The sequence below is a fragment of the Gossypium hirsutum genome, chromosome D03, assembly GCF_007990345.1.
Source record: "Gossypium hirsutum isolate 1008001.06 chromosome D03, Gossypium_hirsutum_v2.1, whole genome shotgun sequence".
NCBI classification, from domain to species: Eukaryota; Viridiplantae; Streptophyta; class Magnoliopsida; order Malvales; family Malvaceae; genus Gossypium; species Gossypium hirsutum.
The window spans coordinates 1,075,082-1,089,695 of record NC_053439.1 but is presented as its reverse complement, the minus strand read 5'-3'; the positions used below and the strand labels follow the sequence as shown (position 1 = coordinate 1,089,695).

Sequence of the window (14,614 nt, the reverse complement as noted above, 5' to 3'; positions counted from 1 at the left end):
TTTTATAATACACTTATATTATTACTAATTTAATTAAGATTAATATCCCATTCACTGCTGCTGCAGTATATTAAGGAAAATACAAATTAAACAACAGGGATTTATGATAGTTTCTTAACTTTGCTTGTAGGTTTGAAACTTGGAATAAGTACTATTGATTAGGAATCAATAATTTTATTTTATATGGATTGTGTACATGTAACTAAAAATTCTAAAATTAAAAAAATACAATTAATAGTTATATATGTAATTAATAATGGTTAAAATTCATTGTGGAATTGATATAAATAAAAGCTATTTTTAATTGATACATGAATTTAGTTTTAACCATTAAGCAATTTTTGTAATGTGGAAGTTTTTTAATTATAATTATTAATTATATTCTTTTATGATTATTTGAAACATAAAATACATTAAAAATTGTAATTAGTTTCATATGAGATTAATATAATAACGCTGAATATTGTAATAAAAATTATTAAATTTTTGATTATGCAATAAATTAATTAAAATTTTACTTCATTATGAAAATGAAATTACTTTATTCATTTAGCTAATTGGTTTAATTATTCATTAATATTATTAACTTTTTTTTGAATATGTATGTTAGCAATTATATTATTTTATTACCAAAATGTTACAAGAATTATTATCATTAAAATGTTAATTATACAGTAAATATATTAAGCAAAAAAATACTTGATTATTGTAAATGGCACTTAATATTTAATAATCGGATAAATTAAAAGTGTTTTATTATGAAAATAAAATTACCCTATTAATTTAGCTAATTGTTTTTATTTTTTACTAATATTATTGACCTTTTAGAAAATATATAAGTTGCATTTTAGAGTGATAATACTTTTATTGCCAAATATTCGTTAATATACAAAGAAATAATACTTAAATATGAACATAAAATTATATTACTAAATAACTAAACAAATTAATAATTATAGTAAATTATACTTATTAATATATTAAAAATATAATTATATTAATAAATAAAATAAACAAACTCTGGTTATATTAATTAGTATAATATAATTAATCTAAATTATAATTAATTTGTTTAGTTAACTAGTATTAGATAGTAATAATTAGTAATAATCAATCAGGCATTGTAGTCATAAATAAAAAACAATTTACGTGAAGGACTAAAGATGAAAGGATATCATTTCCCAAAGCATAACTAAAAAAGCAGAGCTGATCTTGATTTTCATTTTTTCTGAAAATCAGTTCATTTTTTTCTTGAAATCTTCAAGAACCAGCTTTGCTGCATTGCGGCCGGGTGCACCCATCACACCACCGCCTGGATGGGCACCACTCCCGCACAAGTAAAGACCTGGTAATGGAGTCCTATAATTCGACCTACATCCACACATTTGGATTATATATCAATTAAAATTTGATATAAAATTTATACATGCATTTTTCTCTTCTAAAAAGATTAAAAAAAAATGAGAAAGAGAAAGGAGTAATCATATTTACCATCCTTTAACAGGTCGCATGAGGAAAAGCGAATCTAATCCCATAGCACCATGAAAGATATTTCCTCCTAATAACAATGAATGTCAGTGACTTAAAGTCCATGAGTTATTTTTCTATTAGATGGTAAAACAGCGGGTCATGTATCTACCATTTTTGTGAAGTTCAAATCAAAATATACTAATCTGCTTTAAAATTCAAATCTATGTATTATTAAATTATCCCTCAAATATCTAAATCTACAACAAAAATTTTAGAAGTAGAACGGATACCGTAAAAGTAAGAACGTTCAAGGTAAGTCACGAGTAAAAATGATTTATGAAGAAGTTAAACAAGGAACAGATTAGCAGGCTCAAAGGACTATAGATATAAAGAACCTGTCAAGCCAATTTCCCTTTCAAGGTCCGGAGGAGTTAGCATGTCGTAGCCAATGACCGACGAGCTGAAACCCGGTGCATATTCATCAATCAAGTTGAAACATCTTTGTGCAAATGATTCCTACAATATTAAAGATACGATTATTATGAGGAAACAGTCAGCAATGGAGCAATGATACCTTGCATCTTGCCCCAAAAATAAGCTTATGGTGCTTTTGGGGCAAAAACATTCTTAAGCAAGTTGCTTTTTGAGGGAAAAAGTGCTTCTCCCAAGCCAAAAATTGGCCCAAAAGCACTTTTTTCAGAAGCTGAAAATTTTAGCTTCTCCCCAAAAGTTTTTTTTTCGAAAAAGCACTTTTGATAAACATTTTTAAACAAGGCCTAAGCTTTTGGAAATGGATAACTTGAACAAAATTCTACTCACCCTGTAAACAGGATCATCCCAGCAGCCGCTGGATGGATTATAAGGGGTATATTGGATGAACAAGTTGATGACATGCTTACCTGTGAAAACATATAAGATTCTGTCAGTACTATTAAGTAGCAAATCTCATAATGGTCTAATGTAAAAAACGTTTGTTTAAAATATGAGAGAGAGAGAGAAGAAAAGGATCTAACAATGTGATGATACAAAAATTCCAAAATTAGGTACCAGGTGGAGAAATCGTCTTGTCCAGTATGGATGGAATTGTCATTTCAATGACTGGCCTTCTTGATGGCAATCCATTGACTGCATCTTGACAAGCTGAATCGATCTCCTCCATGCTGAAAAAATCGCACAATATCCTTGAGTTTGAACTTTGGATCCAAAACAGAGACGATACAGTGAAGTAACCATTATGATGTTAGTGCTAGGGTTACCATTCTAAATGGCGATTTTCTTTGCATGGACCAGAAAACATGCGCAAAAGAATAGCAACATACCTCTCAGAACCGATATGAATGGTACCAGTGTACTGAAGACCATCAATTGACTTGCAACAATGGAAATCAGGCAACTTATCAACAGCTACGTTTATTTTGGTAGTTCCCTGTTTCAATAAATGATAGCAAAATATGTTTAGCACATGGCAGTATAAATACATTTTGTAGACATTCTTTATCAGCAGACTAAATTGATCTCACAACATATCCATGCTTGCTGAATATTAAAAACCTATGTTGCTCGGACTCTTTAGCTGTGGCCAACACTCATGTTCGACACACGAGCATAAGGACATACATACGGCACTCAAGACAAGTCTGAGTAACATAGTTAATAGCTGATTTATCTTTTGGCTAGTAATTGTATGTATAGCCAAGTATGTGATGTAAAAAAAATTAATAAGTTGCGTTAAATAAAAGAATTAAAGAGAGGATCTTACAGAACTGTAATCAGAATACTTAATAGAACGTGTGAAATCATCAGGAAGAACATTTTGTGGCACCAATTCCTACAACAGATATTAAAACATGAGCAAAAAATAAATAAAAGTACATTTAAAAGCACAATCTAATTACCAAAATAAACAGGCGGTAGAGTTTTACCATGAAAGTTTTGTAAGGTGTCGCATTTGATAAAATGTTTGAAGACTGCACCACCGTTCCATCAGCCAGCAACACCTAAATAATGTTAGTCATATTTAAGAAAATGAATTAGTTTGATTCAAGCTTAAAGATCTGTTACACTGCAGAAAAAACGGATACGAAAACTAACCCCATTTGCTTTGCCCGAGTCATCAACTATCAGCTGTGAAACCTTGACAATATAATAGCCAATATAGTGAAGGTGAGAATTGAAGCATAAAGTTTAAAGCCAGAATCCACATGATTTGCTTAACATGCGTTACTAGAAAGCATAAACATCAAAAGGAAACTAGAGATTTAATTGCATGACAGTAACCAAAATAAATCCAATTTTCTTTTCTTTTTTCTTTTTTCAAATTCATATTCATAAATATGACTCGATGCAGTTGTACAATCACAAAAGAGATCAAATAAAACTTCATAGAATAAGTTCCCTTCATCCATAAGGAGAGAAGGGATTCAAGCAACCATATACCCCTGCACTTGTGACAATATGAGCCCCAGCTTCCCGGGCAGCATTGCCAATAGCCATGGATACCGACCCCATTCCACCTTCAACATATCTACAAAATTGTTAGTCTTTGGGAGCATTGGTTGCTTAAGAGAAAGCTTATCATGATAGTGCAATAGAATAATCTGAAAACACACTGTCTCTCTCTGGAGTAAATGTAATATGAACATAATAAAAAACAGAGCCCAGCGAAGGGAAAGTCCCCGTAGTATATAAGTGCAAAATAAATAAGTGTTCATTATAGACCATAGGTAATTTATGAGCATGGTAGCACAGACCCTAACAGAATTTCACAACGTCATATTACAAGAGACTAAATTGCCAAAGTTTGAAAAGAGTAGTGGCACCACTTGGTTAGGAAGGAACGATATGAAATCTTAATTTTAGGTCGTAATTCAGAAGTAGCATCTTGATCACATTACTTTTGGTCTCTCAAGAAGAAACAATAGGCTCGCTCAACAACCAAAATGAACAATTCAGATGCCATTGCAGAAAAATTAGATGTAAGTTCAGATTAATCATTGGAAAGCATCAACGAGTACCTAATTTTCTCCACCATTTTGTTTCTTTAGTAAAGATAAGTAGTATAGGAAGTTCTGTGATCATATGCTTCTAGATATGCAAGTTGCATAAACTGTCAGTAGAGCATTTGAGTATATCTAAAAGTAAAAACGTACCAATAGCCAATGCCACTATAAACATTGGCACCACTTTTCTTGTAATGTAATAACCACAACAGGTAACTTACTAAGAGAAAGATTAAGAAAAAAAGGCAAAAGAATATTATAGGACGCATAACTTAGTTACCCCATATTGTAGTCAGGTAATCATTCTTATGCTGAGTTGGTTAGACTAGAATCACAAAATTTTGTTACCAAGTTTTTCTTCTTAAAGGCTCTCTTAAGTCCAGACATACAAAGTAGCATGTGAGCGTTAGTAAATATATAGTAAAATATTCTAAAGAATGGGAGAAGGATAATGAACCAATTCAAGGCTTACTAGGTCATTGATTCACAGCTTAAGGCAAATCGAGCGACAAAATACTTACGACCACATTCCACGATCACCATCAGTTTCTCCCATCACATGATGCAGCAGTACATATCCACTCCCTGGTGTGTTGACACTCGCCTACAAGACAAATCGAAGGAGAAGATATAAAATAACCCACAAAGTAAAAATTCATCTCTTAACATATCACTCCAGTAAAAGAGGATGCCTGTTAAATTGTACAACGTGTTTAGGGTATAGCATTTATCCCTCTATGACTTATTATACAGACTAATTTAGATTGAAACCAAGGCATTTTACTACTTTTGTTAGAAGTTCTTACCGTACTCCCTATCACAGCATCTGTTGCAAGGGTTGCCTTCAGAACATCTGTCTGTACATATCACAATCAACAAAAAAAACTGTAAACTAAAGAGCATAAAACTCATTTTATTTTTTATTAATACGTCTATTTTGAAATTGGTCAAACCTATATGCGATCCTTTAGCTACTGCAGAGAATGAAATGAGCATCCAACCGGTTTTAGTATTTGTCTAAGTTATCTTGTTTCAGGCCAGGCAAAGTATTCGTAAAACAAAACAAAGCTGAAATCACCATAAATCAATTTCTTTATGACATTGAAGGAAATAAACCAAGTTTCCTGATTATTGTAAGCAATGAAGTTAAAAGGATAATACAAATGGGAATTAAAGGATCAAACAACAACCTCAAACCAGTTATTCAAAACCTGCGAAGCTGGGGACAATAAAAGATCCATAAAATCCCTGTAAAAGAAAATAAATAGACATGACGTAAGGCTTAGACTGAATTCACTGGAATGGACTGACCGACTTCACAAATGAAATGTGCAAGCACCTCAAGGTAGGTAGCTATTTACTTTGTATGAACTAGACTGCACAAAGTAGCCCTATAGATAAGTTTCTAACTACTTTTATATTTGCAATAGCGACATTGACAACATCAGAAGCCATTTCAACTTAGAGAAAGAACTCTTACACCATGTCTTTCTGCCCCAAGGAAGCAGCCTGGTGCAGCAAACGAGTCCAAAATACCGAGTTGTGTACTTTATTCTTGAGACGCTCTTGGAGAGATGAAATACCTTGCAAAGATTCAGGAGGCGATGAATCCAAAAGTGGATCCATGAGTGTACAGAATCTCTCTAATTGACTCTCATATCTATGAAATTAAAAAGAAACAATAAAACAGATTGTTGAGAAAGAAAAAGAAAATCAGAGATCGCTGTTTGAACTTGTTACCACTAGAATTCATCTACAATTTGGAGTAATCTCGTTTCAATACTAGAAATTATATAACATTATTCACAAATAAATTTAAGCAGCGAACTCGAATTTTTAAAGGAAAATTAGGAAATCAAAACCAGTACGTACTTCGGATAAGCATCGGCATCTCGTCTGGAGAACTTGGAGATCTCCCTATGATTAAGCACTTTAGTAGGCCCTAACAAAAGATATCGCCCATCCAAACAAGGCGTAAACGATGATGGATTCCTCTTCAACAACTTCAAACCATGTCTCGCTAACTCTAGTTCACTAATAAATTTAAACATAAATAAGAAGAAGATAGCCTCATTTAATCTTTAAAAACAACGAAAAAGTTCAAAAATGAAATAAATCAGCAGAATAAACATGGAAAATGTGCTTTGAAAACCTGATAACGGAGGGACGGAGGAGGCTCTGGAGGTAACTGCATCGAGAGAACTTAAAGCCAGGGATCAGTTCTTCAGTCACCGCCGCTCCACCGATAACGTGGCGTCTCTCGAGCACGGCAACAGAGAGACCGCCGCGAGCTAAGTAAGCCGCTGCCGTCAAACCGTTATGGCCACCTCCGATCACGAGCGCGTCCCACTTCTTCTCTTTCAGAGCGTCCACCGCGTGACTGCCGGTACCGAAGCTCCGCCGCCACATTTGCTCTGAACTCTAAGCTCACCTTAGCTTCTTGCTGCAGCTATTTTGAAATCTGTAGTGAAAAATGACAGTGGAGTAGCAGCAAAATGCTAGTTTTGGCAGCGTTTCAAAAGGTTTTTTTTCGAAGAAAGGAGAGAATCGAGACAAAGGAATCCGCATCGGTATTCAGTCACTGATCAATATTTTATACATCTAATAATCAAAGACAATGATTTGTTTGTATATTATGGATTAGAAAATTTTTGAAATTCCAAGCATCCACCACTACCAAACATACTTTTAGATAAATGGAAAATGAAAGCGTACTTTTTTAGATATAATATATATCAGCTTGTACTCACTATAACATATTCAGTCAGGTGACACGTGTCGAGCCCTCGAATCACAAGCTTGGTTGAATAATGAATAGAGGGGTGCTATATAGCTTACCTAATCTTCGCAAATTTAAAAATTTATTCTGCGAATTAAAAATTCGATAAAACAATATTAGTAAATACACTTCTCTAGCCTCGCGTTATTCGGTTAAACTTAAAAGTTTAGTAAAAAATAAAGGCTTAAGCAAATATTTAAACCATAAGTCGAATTTAAGGTACAAAATTCAAAATCGAACTTGGCTTCACGTATCTTATTCTGTAGTTTTATTTCTTATATATCATATCATTTATATAAAATTAAATTAAATATATAATAAATATTAAAGAATATATAATTCAGTTATTTATGTTTAAAATTTTACTAAAATATATAAAATTATTAAATATTAAATTAAAGTTTATATAATTTAAAATATAATAATATGACGAGCCTAAAATAAGCGTAAAATTTAAGGTTCAGGTCAAGTCGAGTTTGAATAAATATAAAGTATACTAATATTATAAATAGGCCCAGCCTATTAACACCTCTAATGCTTAGATGAGTAAACTGCACTCGATATCACTAAACTATTAATAAGTTTATGTTTTGGCCACTCAACTTCAAAAAATTACAAAATGGTTATTGAATTATTCGAAAGGGTTCATTTAAGTCACTGAACTATTTGAATGTTTGTTCAAAAAATTACTGAATTACTGTTAAGTCATTTAAAAAAATCTAACTAGTGAGCTTCAAGTGATGATCAATATGGTGGATCAATACACATCAACAAGTAGAAGAACAGACCTTAGATCCAAGTTGATTTAACAGTCAATATCGAAGATCGAAAAAGAAAAATCTTTGAATTTTAGTTTGTAGATTTGTGACGCTCGAAATTGTTTCATAAAAAAATTGAATTATTTTAAAGAAGAAGAAGAGCTTTTGATTGATACAAATGGTGCAAGTAAAAAAGGTCATACAACAACGATTTTAACAACTAAGCGACTCAAATGAAAATTTTCAAATAATTAAATAATCACTTTGTGACTTGTTGAAGTTAAATGACCAAGACATAAATTTACTAATAATTTATTAATCTTATTAATCTTAAATGTAATTTGTCATACTTAGATTCTTAAAGTAGAACCTAGACCCTCGTTGAAGACACATGTCCAGCAAGGATTGGTAAAGGGTAAATATATATATATTTGTTAAATTGATACTTACATTTGATTTTACAGAGTGACACCCAAATTTTACTTTCATCATGTGTTTTAATACAATTCTTTTGCAACTTGGATAAATTTAAATGAAATGAATCAATTAGGTTTAGACACGTATCGCACATGCCACACTATTAATAAAAAGAAATTATTTTATGGACCATTTTTACGATATCATCTATGGTCCCGACCAATTAAAAGAAGACACATCATCTTTGATTTGGAAGTTTAGTCCAAATGTACATATGACGTGAATAAAAAAGATGATGTATTTTTTCTAATTAGACAGAACCATAGATGATATAGTGGAAAATGTCTATACAATAATTTCTCGAATCATATGGAAGAAATCTTATATGTACTGCTGATGTGGATGAATCGGGTTCTACATGTTTGGTACATTAAAAAATTATTTTATGGACCTTTTCTACCACATCATCTATGGTTTCGTTCAATTAGAAGAAAATACATCATCTTTGATTTGAAAGTTTAGTCTAAATGCACATGTAATGTGAAAATAAAATTATATCTTCTTCTAATTAGACGAGACCATAAATTACATGATAGAAATGATTCATAAAATAATTATTTTATTCTTTAAAACAGAAACAACCTCTCAGCAACGATGGTCAATAATTGAGTTCGATTTTTTTGAAGTAATTGTATCCAGCGCACGTATACACAAATATTAAGTTGTAATCTTCTAAATATATATATATTATATTTATTTAAAAGAAAAAAGGAAAAAGGAAAATCTATGTCAAACATTTACTCATTCTACATTTACTCTAATACCAGATAACATAGGATAGCTTAGGCATAAGCCCATAAACAACACCATACTTAAGTTTAGCAGAATGTAGTTTTAGTTGTTGATTTTCATTTTATATTTTAGAAGAGAACAAAGGACCTGCAAGCTCAGGGTGTTAGAGAATTACCAAGAATGATGCTTCTTAAAATCCCGAAGGGTGATCCGTGCGGCATTCCGTCCCGGTGCGGCCATCACTCCACCTCCGGGATGTGTTCCACTTCCACACAGATACAATCCTCTTACTGGTGTCCTATAGCCTGACCTGTCATTAAAGAATATAGGACGTTCATTTTCTTACCAAGTTTTAAACATGAAAAAATGGTGTTTGACATATCTGAAATCGAATGAATTTTCCGCCGTTGGATCGTTCCTTAAAATAAATACAATTTCAAATGTTATAAAAAGTTACCATCCTTTGGCAGGTCTCATAAAGAAGAGTGAATCCAATCCCGTAGCACCATGAAAAATGTTTCCCCCTGCCATGTATACAAAAGATTCAACATTTAGAATCATGGTCTAAATTCACTTTCATCTTAAAAAAATGGGTTAATTTCACCAAACGTCCCTAAACTGTTGCTCAAATTCTAATTTGGTCCATATATTTCAAAATAGTCTAATTGAATTCCTTAAAAGTATAAACATTTTATCAACCAGGTCCTTTCATCAATCTAGGCATCAATTCGGATGTTAAATGTTTGGATTTGACGTGTGAAGCATATTTAAAACTCGTAGATCAAATTATAAACATGTATACTTATTTTATAAACAATTTGGATTTGGTGTGTTAAAAAAAAGCCAATAAAATTTAATAGGGCTATTTTTTTCAAATTGTCCATACAATAGACATGCATATTTATAATTTGATTTACGTGCTTTAAATATATTCCACTTCAAATCAATCGAGCATCTCAAATCAATGGTTAATTGATGGAAAGATCTAAGTAATACAGTATAGATACTAGTAAGCAAGGACAGGCAGGCCTGGCTCCCCTAAAATAGGAAATTGCACTTTACCCTCAATAATGATAAAATTATGATTTAGTTAATATAAAAACATTGACAGAATTACATTTTAATTCTTATAAAATTTTATAATTTAATTTTGGCCCCTTAAAAGATTATTAGCTTCACCTCTACTTTTAAGAATCAATTAGAACATTTGAAGTTAGAAGACTAATTGAGAATCTAAACCATAGTTCGAGAACATATGATGTAATTAACCTTATAAATTTTCGGTTCTCGATGTTCATTTCGAGGGTTTCGAATGGCATAACATACCTGGTAGACCAAATTCCCTTTCAAGATCAGGTGGAGTGAGCATGTCATAACCAATAATTGATGAGCTAAAGCCAGGGGCATATTCATCAATCAAGCTAAAGCATCTCTTTGCATATGCTTCCTACCAAGACAGCAGTAATTTTAGTTACCATTACAACATGCACATGAACAAAGATATACTGTTACCAATAACCGAAACTTACTCGGTATGTCGGGTTTTCCCAACTACCTTCGGAGGGTTTATACGGCGTGTACTGTGTGAACAAGCTAACCACATGCTTTCCTACATGAAAATGTGTCTACGTTCATGACAAACACAATGTGTAGATATATAAAAACATTAGCATACTAATTATGGACCTCGGCTTTCCTCATCGGTCCAGCCTTTGCTTTTACCATCTCCGAGATGCGAAAGATTTAAAGTTCAGGCGATACCTGGTGGAGAAATAGTCTTGTCCAATGAAGAAGGAATTGTCATCTCCATGACCGGACGTTTTGAAGGTAAGCCATTCCGAGCATCTTGACAAGCTGATCCAATATTGTCCATGCTTTTATGGTGCCAAATGAACAATGGAGGAAAATAGAAGAAGATGAAGAATGTTTTAGCCTTTTTAACGATAGGTGAATGCATCCATATTCAGAACCATTACTGGTCCCCGAAACAAAAGCGGCAATTACATTTAGTTTACCTTTCGGAACAAATGTGAATAGTAGCTGTATGCTGAGGACCTGCTTCTGTATTATTTGATCCACAACAATGGAACCAGGGCACTTTATCAACAGCTACATTGATTTTCGTGGTTCCCTGTTCCAATCAGCCATTATCATAACTAGATTCTTGCAAACTTTCATTTCAAATTATCGTCAAATTAGGATGGGTACAAAGAAAAAACAATAAAATGTGTGGATGAAAGTAGGTTCAACCATGGTACCATCTCTAAAATGATGTGATATCCTACAGGGAAGTGATCTTACGGAGTTGTAGTCTGACTTTTCAATAGCACGAAGAAAATCTTCAGGAAGAGCATCTCGAGGAATCAAACCCTGCATCGAAAAGACATGGAAAACGAGTTCATATCATATAATTCATATTCAACTTTTCAATAAATACTTCTTGAATAAGTGAAGCAGGCATGAAAACACATATGCGATAGGAAAACAAACCAGGAAGGTCCTATGAGGGGTTGCATTCGATAAAACAATCGAAGAACAAACTCTCGTCCCATCAGCTAGCAAGACCTAGATCATCGATACGGTAATGAGTAGTGTACTTATTAATAAACACTTCAAGATTTATCCATTTTGTCAGTCTGAGAAATGAACTAACCCCTTCTATGGTACCGGAATTTCCTATCATTAACTGTGACACCTGTACAGCAAGATGAAGAATTGAAAACCGGTAACAGCAAAATTTAATATTAACCTTAAAGAAGGGTTGACTTACTTCTGCATTTGTCATAATCGAAGCCCCGGCTTCAATAGCAGCATTACTTATGGCAGTTGATACGGAGCCCATCCCACCTTCAACATGCCTACAGCACGTTTCAAGCACATTGTGCTAAGCCCATTGAAGACTTACTTCAACCATAAAACATAAAGAAAATTGTTACTAATCTAAATAGCATCATGCGAAACAATATCATCGATCGAGCACTCTACCATAAACGACAATAAACATCATAATTGGTGGTTTTTTTCATTTTCTTAGATAACAAAATCGAGCACAGTGTACACTGATTAAAATTTGCCTTAGAGATACTCACGACCAAACATTACGGTCACCATCAGTTTCGCCCATAACATGATGCAGTAAAACATATCCACTCCCGGGCGTATGAATGCTTGCCTACAGGAACAAATTGACGATACCAATTATTAATGGCTAAGGTTACAGGAGCATGCTACCATGTTGCATGGAGGTCCTACCATACTTCCCACAATAGCATCACCAGCAAGTACTGCCTTCAGGATATCACTCTGCAAAAACCCGTAAAAATCATTTCCGGAACCAACATTAAGTTTCTTCTTGGTCAAGAAACTAAAAGTTAATCACTTAGCTCTGTCATGTAAGATTTATGAATTCATAACTCAACTGCTAATTTTTACTGTCTCGAGTTTGAACCATAAATAACCAAGGACCTTAGCCATGTAGATTGCTAATTATCACTAAGATCGGGGGTCGGATTTGTGGTCATAACAAACTAAGATCAAGGGCTGGGCTGGACAACATTTTTGTTCCGAACTTAGCAATGATTTGAACTCAAGCAATCAACTATTGAAAAGCACTAAAACATTATTATTTGGTGCGCAATCATAAGAGGCAATAACCAGAAGCTTAAAGCTAGAACATTACAACCTCAAACCACTTATTGAGAACTTTCGATGTAGGGGACAATAACAGGTCCATAAAGTTCCTGAGGAAACATTATAAGAACATAAATCCAGAAACTGCAAGAAAATTTGTAAGAAAATTACCATGTTTATTCACAAGAAAAGATCAAATATGACTTACACCATATCCTTTTGCCCCAAAACCATAATATGCCTCAGGCAGCGAGCCCAAAACACCGATTTCTCTAACTTATCACGCATCCAATATGTAAATGATGAATCCCAGTGTAAGGTCTCAGGAGCTTGTGAATCCAAAACAAAGTCCATCAATTTACAGAACTTATAAAGCTGGTTTTCATATCTGCAGACATATTAATACTTTAAATTAAACACACACACACAGAATTTGACACATTTGGCATTGATTCTGTTTGTCGCGATTTTTCGAACGGTAAGATACTACCACTTTCCTAGACCACGTGGCACCAGTGTCATGCCCATTAGCCGGTATTGTCAACCCACAAGTCTATGAAGGCTTTGTCACTCGACGTTGCACCTCTCAGGTTCGAACCCAAAACCTCATATAGGAGGCCTTTCTGCAACCATGGGTGAGAATCTTAGAGCATGCTGAGCAATCAAAGACACCGATACCAGCTTGAGCTCACTATGTCAGTGTAATGCGGCTCAGAGAAATGGTAGTACCTTGCCTGTCGACGGATCGTGACAATGGTGCCTAACTCTTCATTTATTTCCTAAGGTATCCGTGTTTAACACTAACATATATTCAAAAATAATTATATAAGTATAATCATCCAAATATATGAAACAAATAGACAATTTTGACTCAAATCCAGATAACGTATAACACTGATTACATTTTGAATTTTCGCTGAAGTTGGGAATATCTAAAATAGAGAAACGGAGAATTTAGTTGCTTGTTTCGAGGTTCCATAATGAAATTTTAATTAGCAATAAGCAATTTACAATTATTATTCTTAAAAAAAAGTACAAAAATTGAATTTCATTAGAGAAAATTGAAAACACCTTGGAAAGCATCGGCATCATATTTCGAAAACTTTGAAATCTCCAAGTAATTACGTTCATCATCGTGTCCCAATAGTAAGTAACGCCCATCGAGACAAGGCGTAAATGTCGTCGCCGTCGGCTTCAGCAGCTTCAATCCATGCCTTTTTAATTCTAGCTCTCTTCAATTTCAATACCAGTACGCCAAAAAACAAACATAAATTATTAACAAAAATAATATAAACAAAAGCAGAAAAGTAACTTCCCACCTGATCACGGAAGGGCGAAGGAGACTTTGGAGGTAGCTACAGCGAGAGAATTTGAATCCAGGAATAATTTCTTCAGTAACGGCTGCACCGCCGATAACGTGGCGTCGCTCAAGCACGGCAACCGATAGGCCTCCGCGAGCTAAGTAAGCTGCGGCTGTCAAGCCATTATGTCCACCGCCGATCACCAACGCGTCCCATTTCTTTTCCTTTAATGCTTGCGCCGTGGTCGTCGACCGGCTGTTTAAGCCGCTCCGCCACATTTCTTGAACCGGCGGTTTCCTTACTTTTTCTAGTGGGGGTGTGCAGTGGAGTGAGCATTGATTTGATTTGATTCTCTCATGACAACAAGGAATCTGGTCGTTGACGTGTACCAATACTACACTTTTCGAAATAGATAACTGAAAGTGACTGTTTTTGTAGTTTTATTAATGATTTTAAATATTTTTGTTA

The 14,614-nt window shown here is 33.7% G+C and overlaps 2 protein-coding genes across 5 annotated transcripts; both read right to left on the bottom strand.

The window, feature by feature from the left end:
• Positions 1-1,071: 1,071 nt before the first annotated feature.
• Positions 1,072-9,520, bottom strand: LOC121215273 (pyridine nucleotide-disulfide oxidoreductase domain-containing protein 2). 2 transcript variants are annotated; one of them, XM_041089542.1, is made up of 17 exons: positions 9,391-9,520; positions 6,622-6,930; positions 6,342-6,503; positions 5,950-6,129; positions 5,660-5,717; positions 5,276-5,326; positions 4,991-5,073; positions 3,907-3,994; positions 3,562-3,603; positions 3,393-3,467; positions 3,230-3,298; positions 2,790-2,896; positions 2,518-2,630; positions 2,290-2,369; positions 1,866-1,986; positions 1,492-1,558; positions 1,072-1,371 (listed from the first exon to the last, which is right to left on the bottom strand). In XM_041089542.1, the coding sequence occupies exons 2-17, from the start codon at positions 6,876-6,878 to the stop codon at positions 1,236-1,238; spliced, it is 1,689 nt and encodes a 562-aa protein (XP_040945476.1). In that variant the 5' UTR covers positions 6,879-6,930; positions 9,391-9,520; the 3' UTR covers positions 1,072-1,235. The 2 variants fall into 2 exon arrangements, with proteins under 2 accessions (XP_040945476.1, XP_040945475.1); XM_041089541.1 differs by lacking the exon at positions 9,391-9,520 and having other exon boundaries at positions 6,622-7,189.
• Positions 9,209-14,523, bottom strand: LOC121203002 (pyridine nucleotide-disulfide oxidoreductase domain-containing protein 2). Of its 3 annotated transcripts, none has more exons than XM_041089543.1 (16): positions 14,165-14,523; positions 13,917-14,077; positions 13,054-13,174; positions 12,898-12,955; positions 12,468-12,518; positions 12,305-12,387; positions 11,986-12,073; positions 11,869-11,910; positions 11,706-11,780; positions 11,517-11,585; positions 11,231-11,346; positions 10,977-11,089; positions 10,745-10,824; positions 10,542-10,662; positions 9,673-9,739; positions 9,209-9,525 (listed from the first exon to the last, which is right to left on the bottom strand). In XM_041089543.1, exons 1-16 carry the CDS (start codon positions 14,422-14,424, stop codon positions 9,387-9,389), a joined length of 1,644 nt encoding a protein of 547 aa, XP_040945477.1. In that variant the 5' UTR covers positions 14,425-14,523; the 3' UTR covers positions 9,209-9,386. The 3 variants fall into 3 exon arrangements, with proteins under 3 accessions (XP_040945477.1, XP_040945478.1, XP_040945479.1); XM_041089544.1 differs by having other exon boundaries at positions 9,209-9,520; positions 14,165-14,517; XM_041089545.1 differs by lacking the exons at positions 10,542-10,662; positions 10,745-10,824 and having other exon boundaries at positions 14,165-14,517.
• Positions 14,524-14,614: the final 91 nt, after the last annotated feature.

Bases quoted from the DNA above. Each gene is read 5' to 3' on its own strand.
- LOC121215273 (XM_041089542.1), bottom strand. From the start codon at position 6,878: ATGTGGCGGCGGAGCTTCGGTACCGGCAGTCACGCGGTGGACGCTCTG. The intron at 2,897-3,229 runs GTAAGATCCTCT...TTATTGAAACAG, and splicing joins AGTATTCTGATTACAGTTCT to GGAACTACCAAAATAAACGT. The intron at 1,372-1,491 runs GTAAATATGATT...GTGTGGATGTAG, and splicing joins ATGCGACCTGTTAAAGGATG to GTCGAATTATAGGACTCCAT.
- LOC121203002 (XM_041089543.1), bottom strand. From the start codon at position 14,424: ATGTGGCGGAGCGGCTTAAACAGCCGGTCGACGACCACGGCGCAAGCA. The intron at 13,175-13,916 runs GTGTTTTCAATT...TGGATTCACAAG, and splicing joins TGATGCCGATGCTTTCCAAG to CTCCTGAGACCTTACACTGG. The intron at 10,825-10,976 runs GTATCGCCTGAA...ATTTTCATGTAG, and splicing joins CAAGACTATTTCTCCACCAG to GAAAGCATGTGGTTAGCTTG.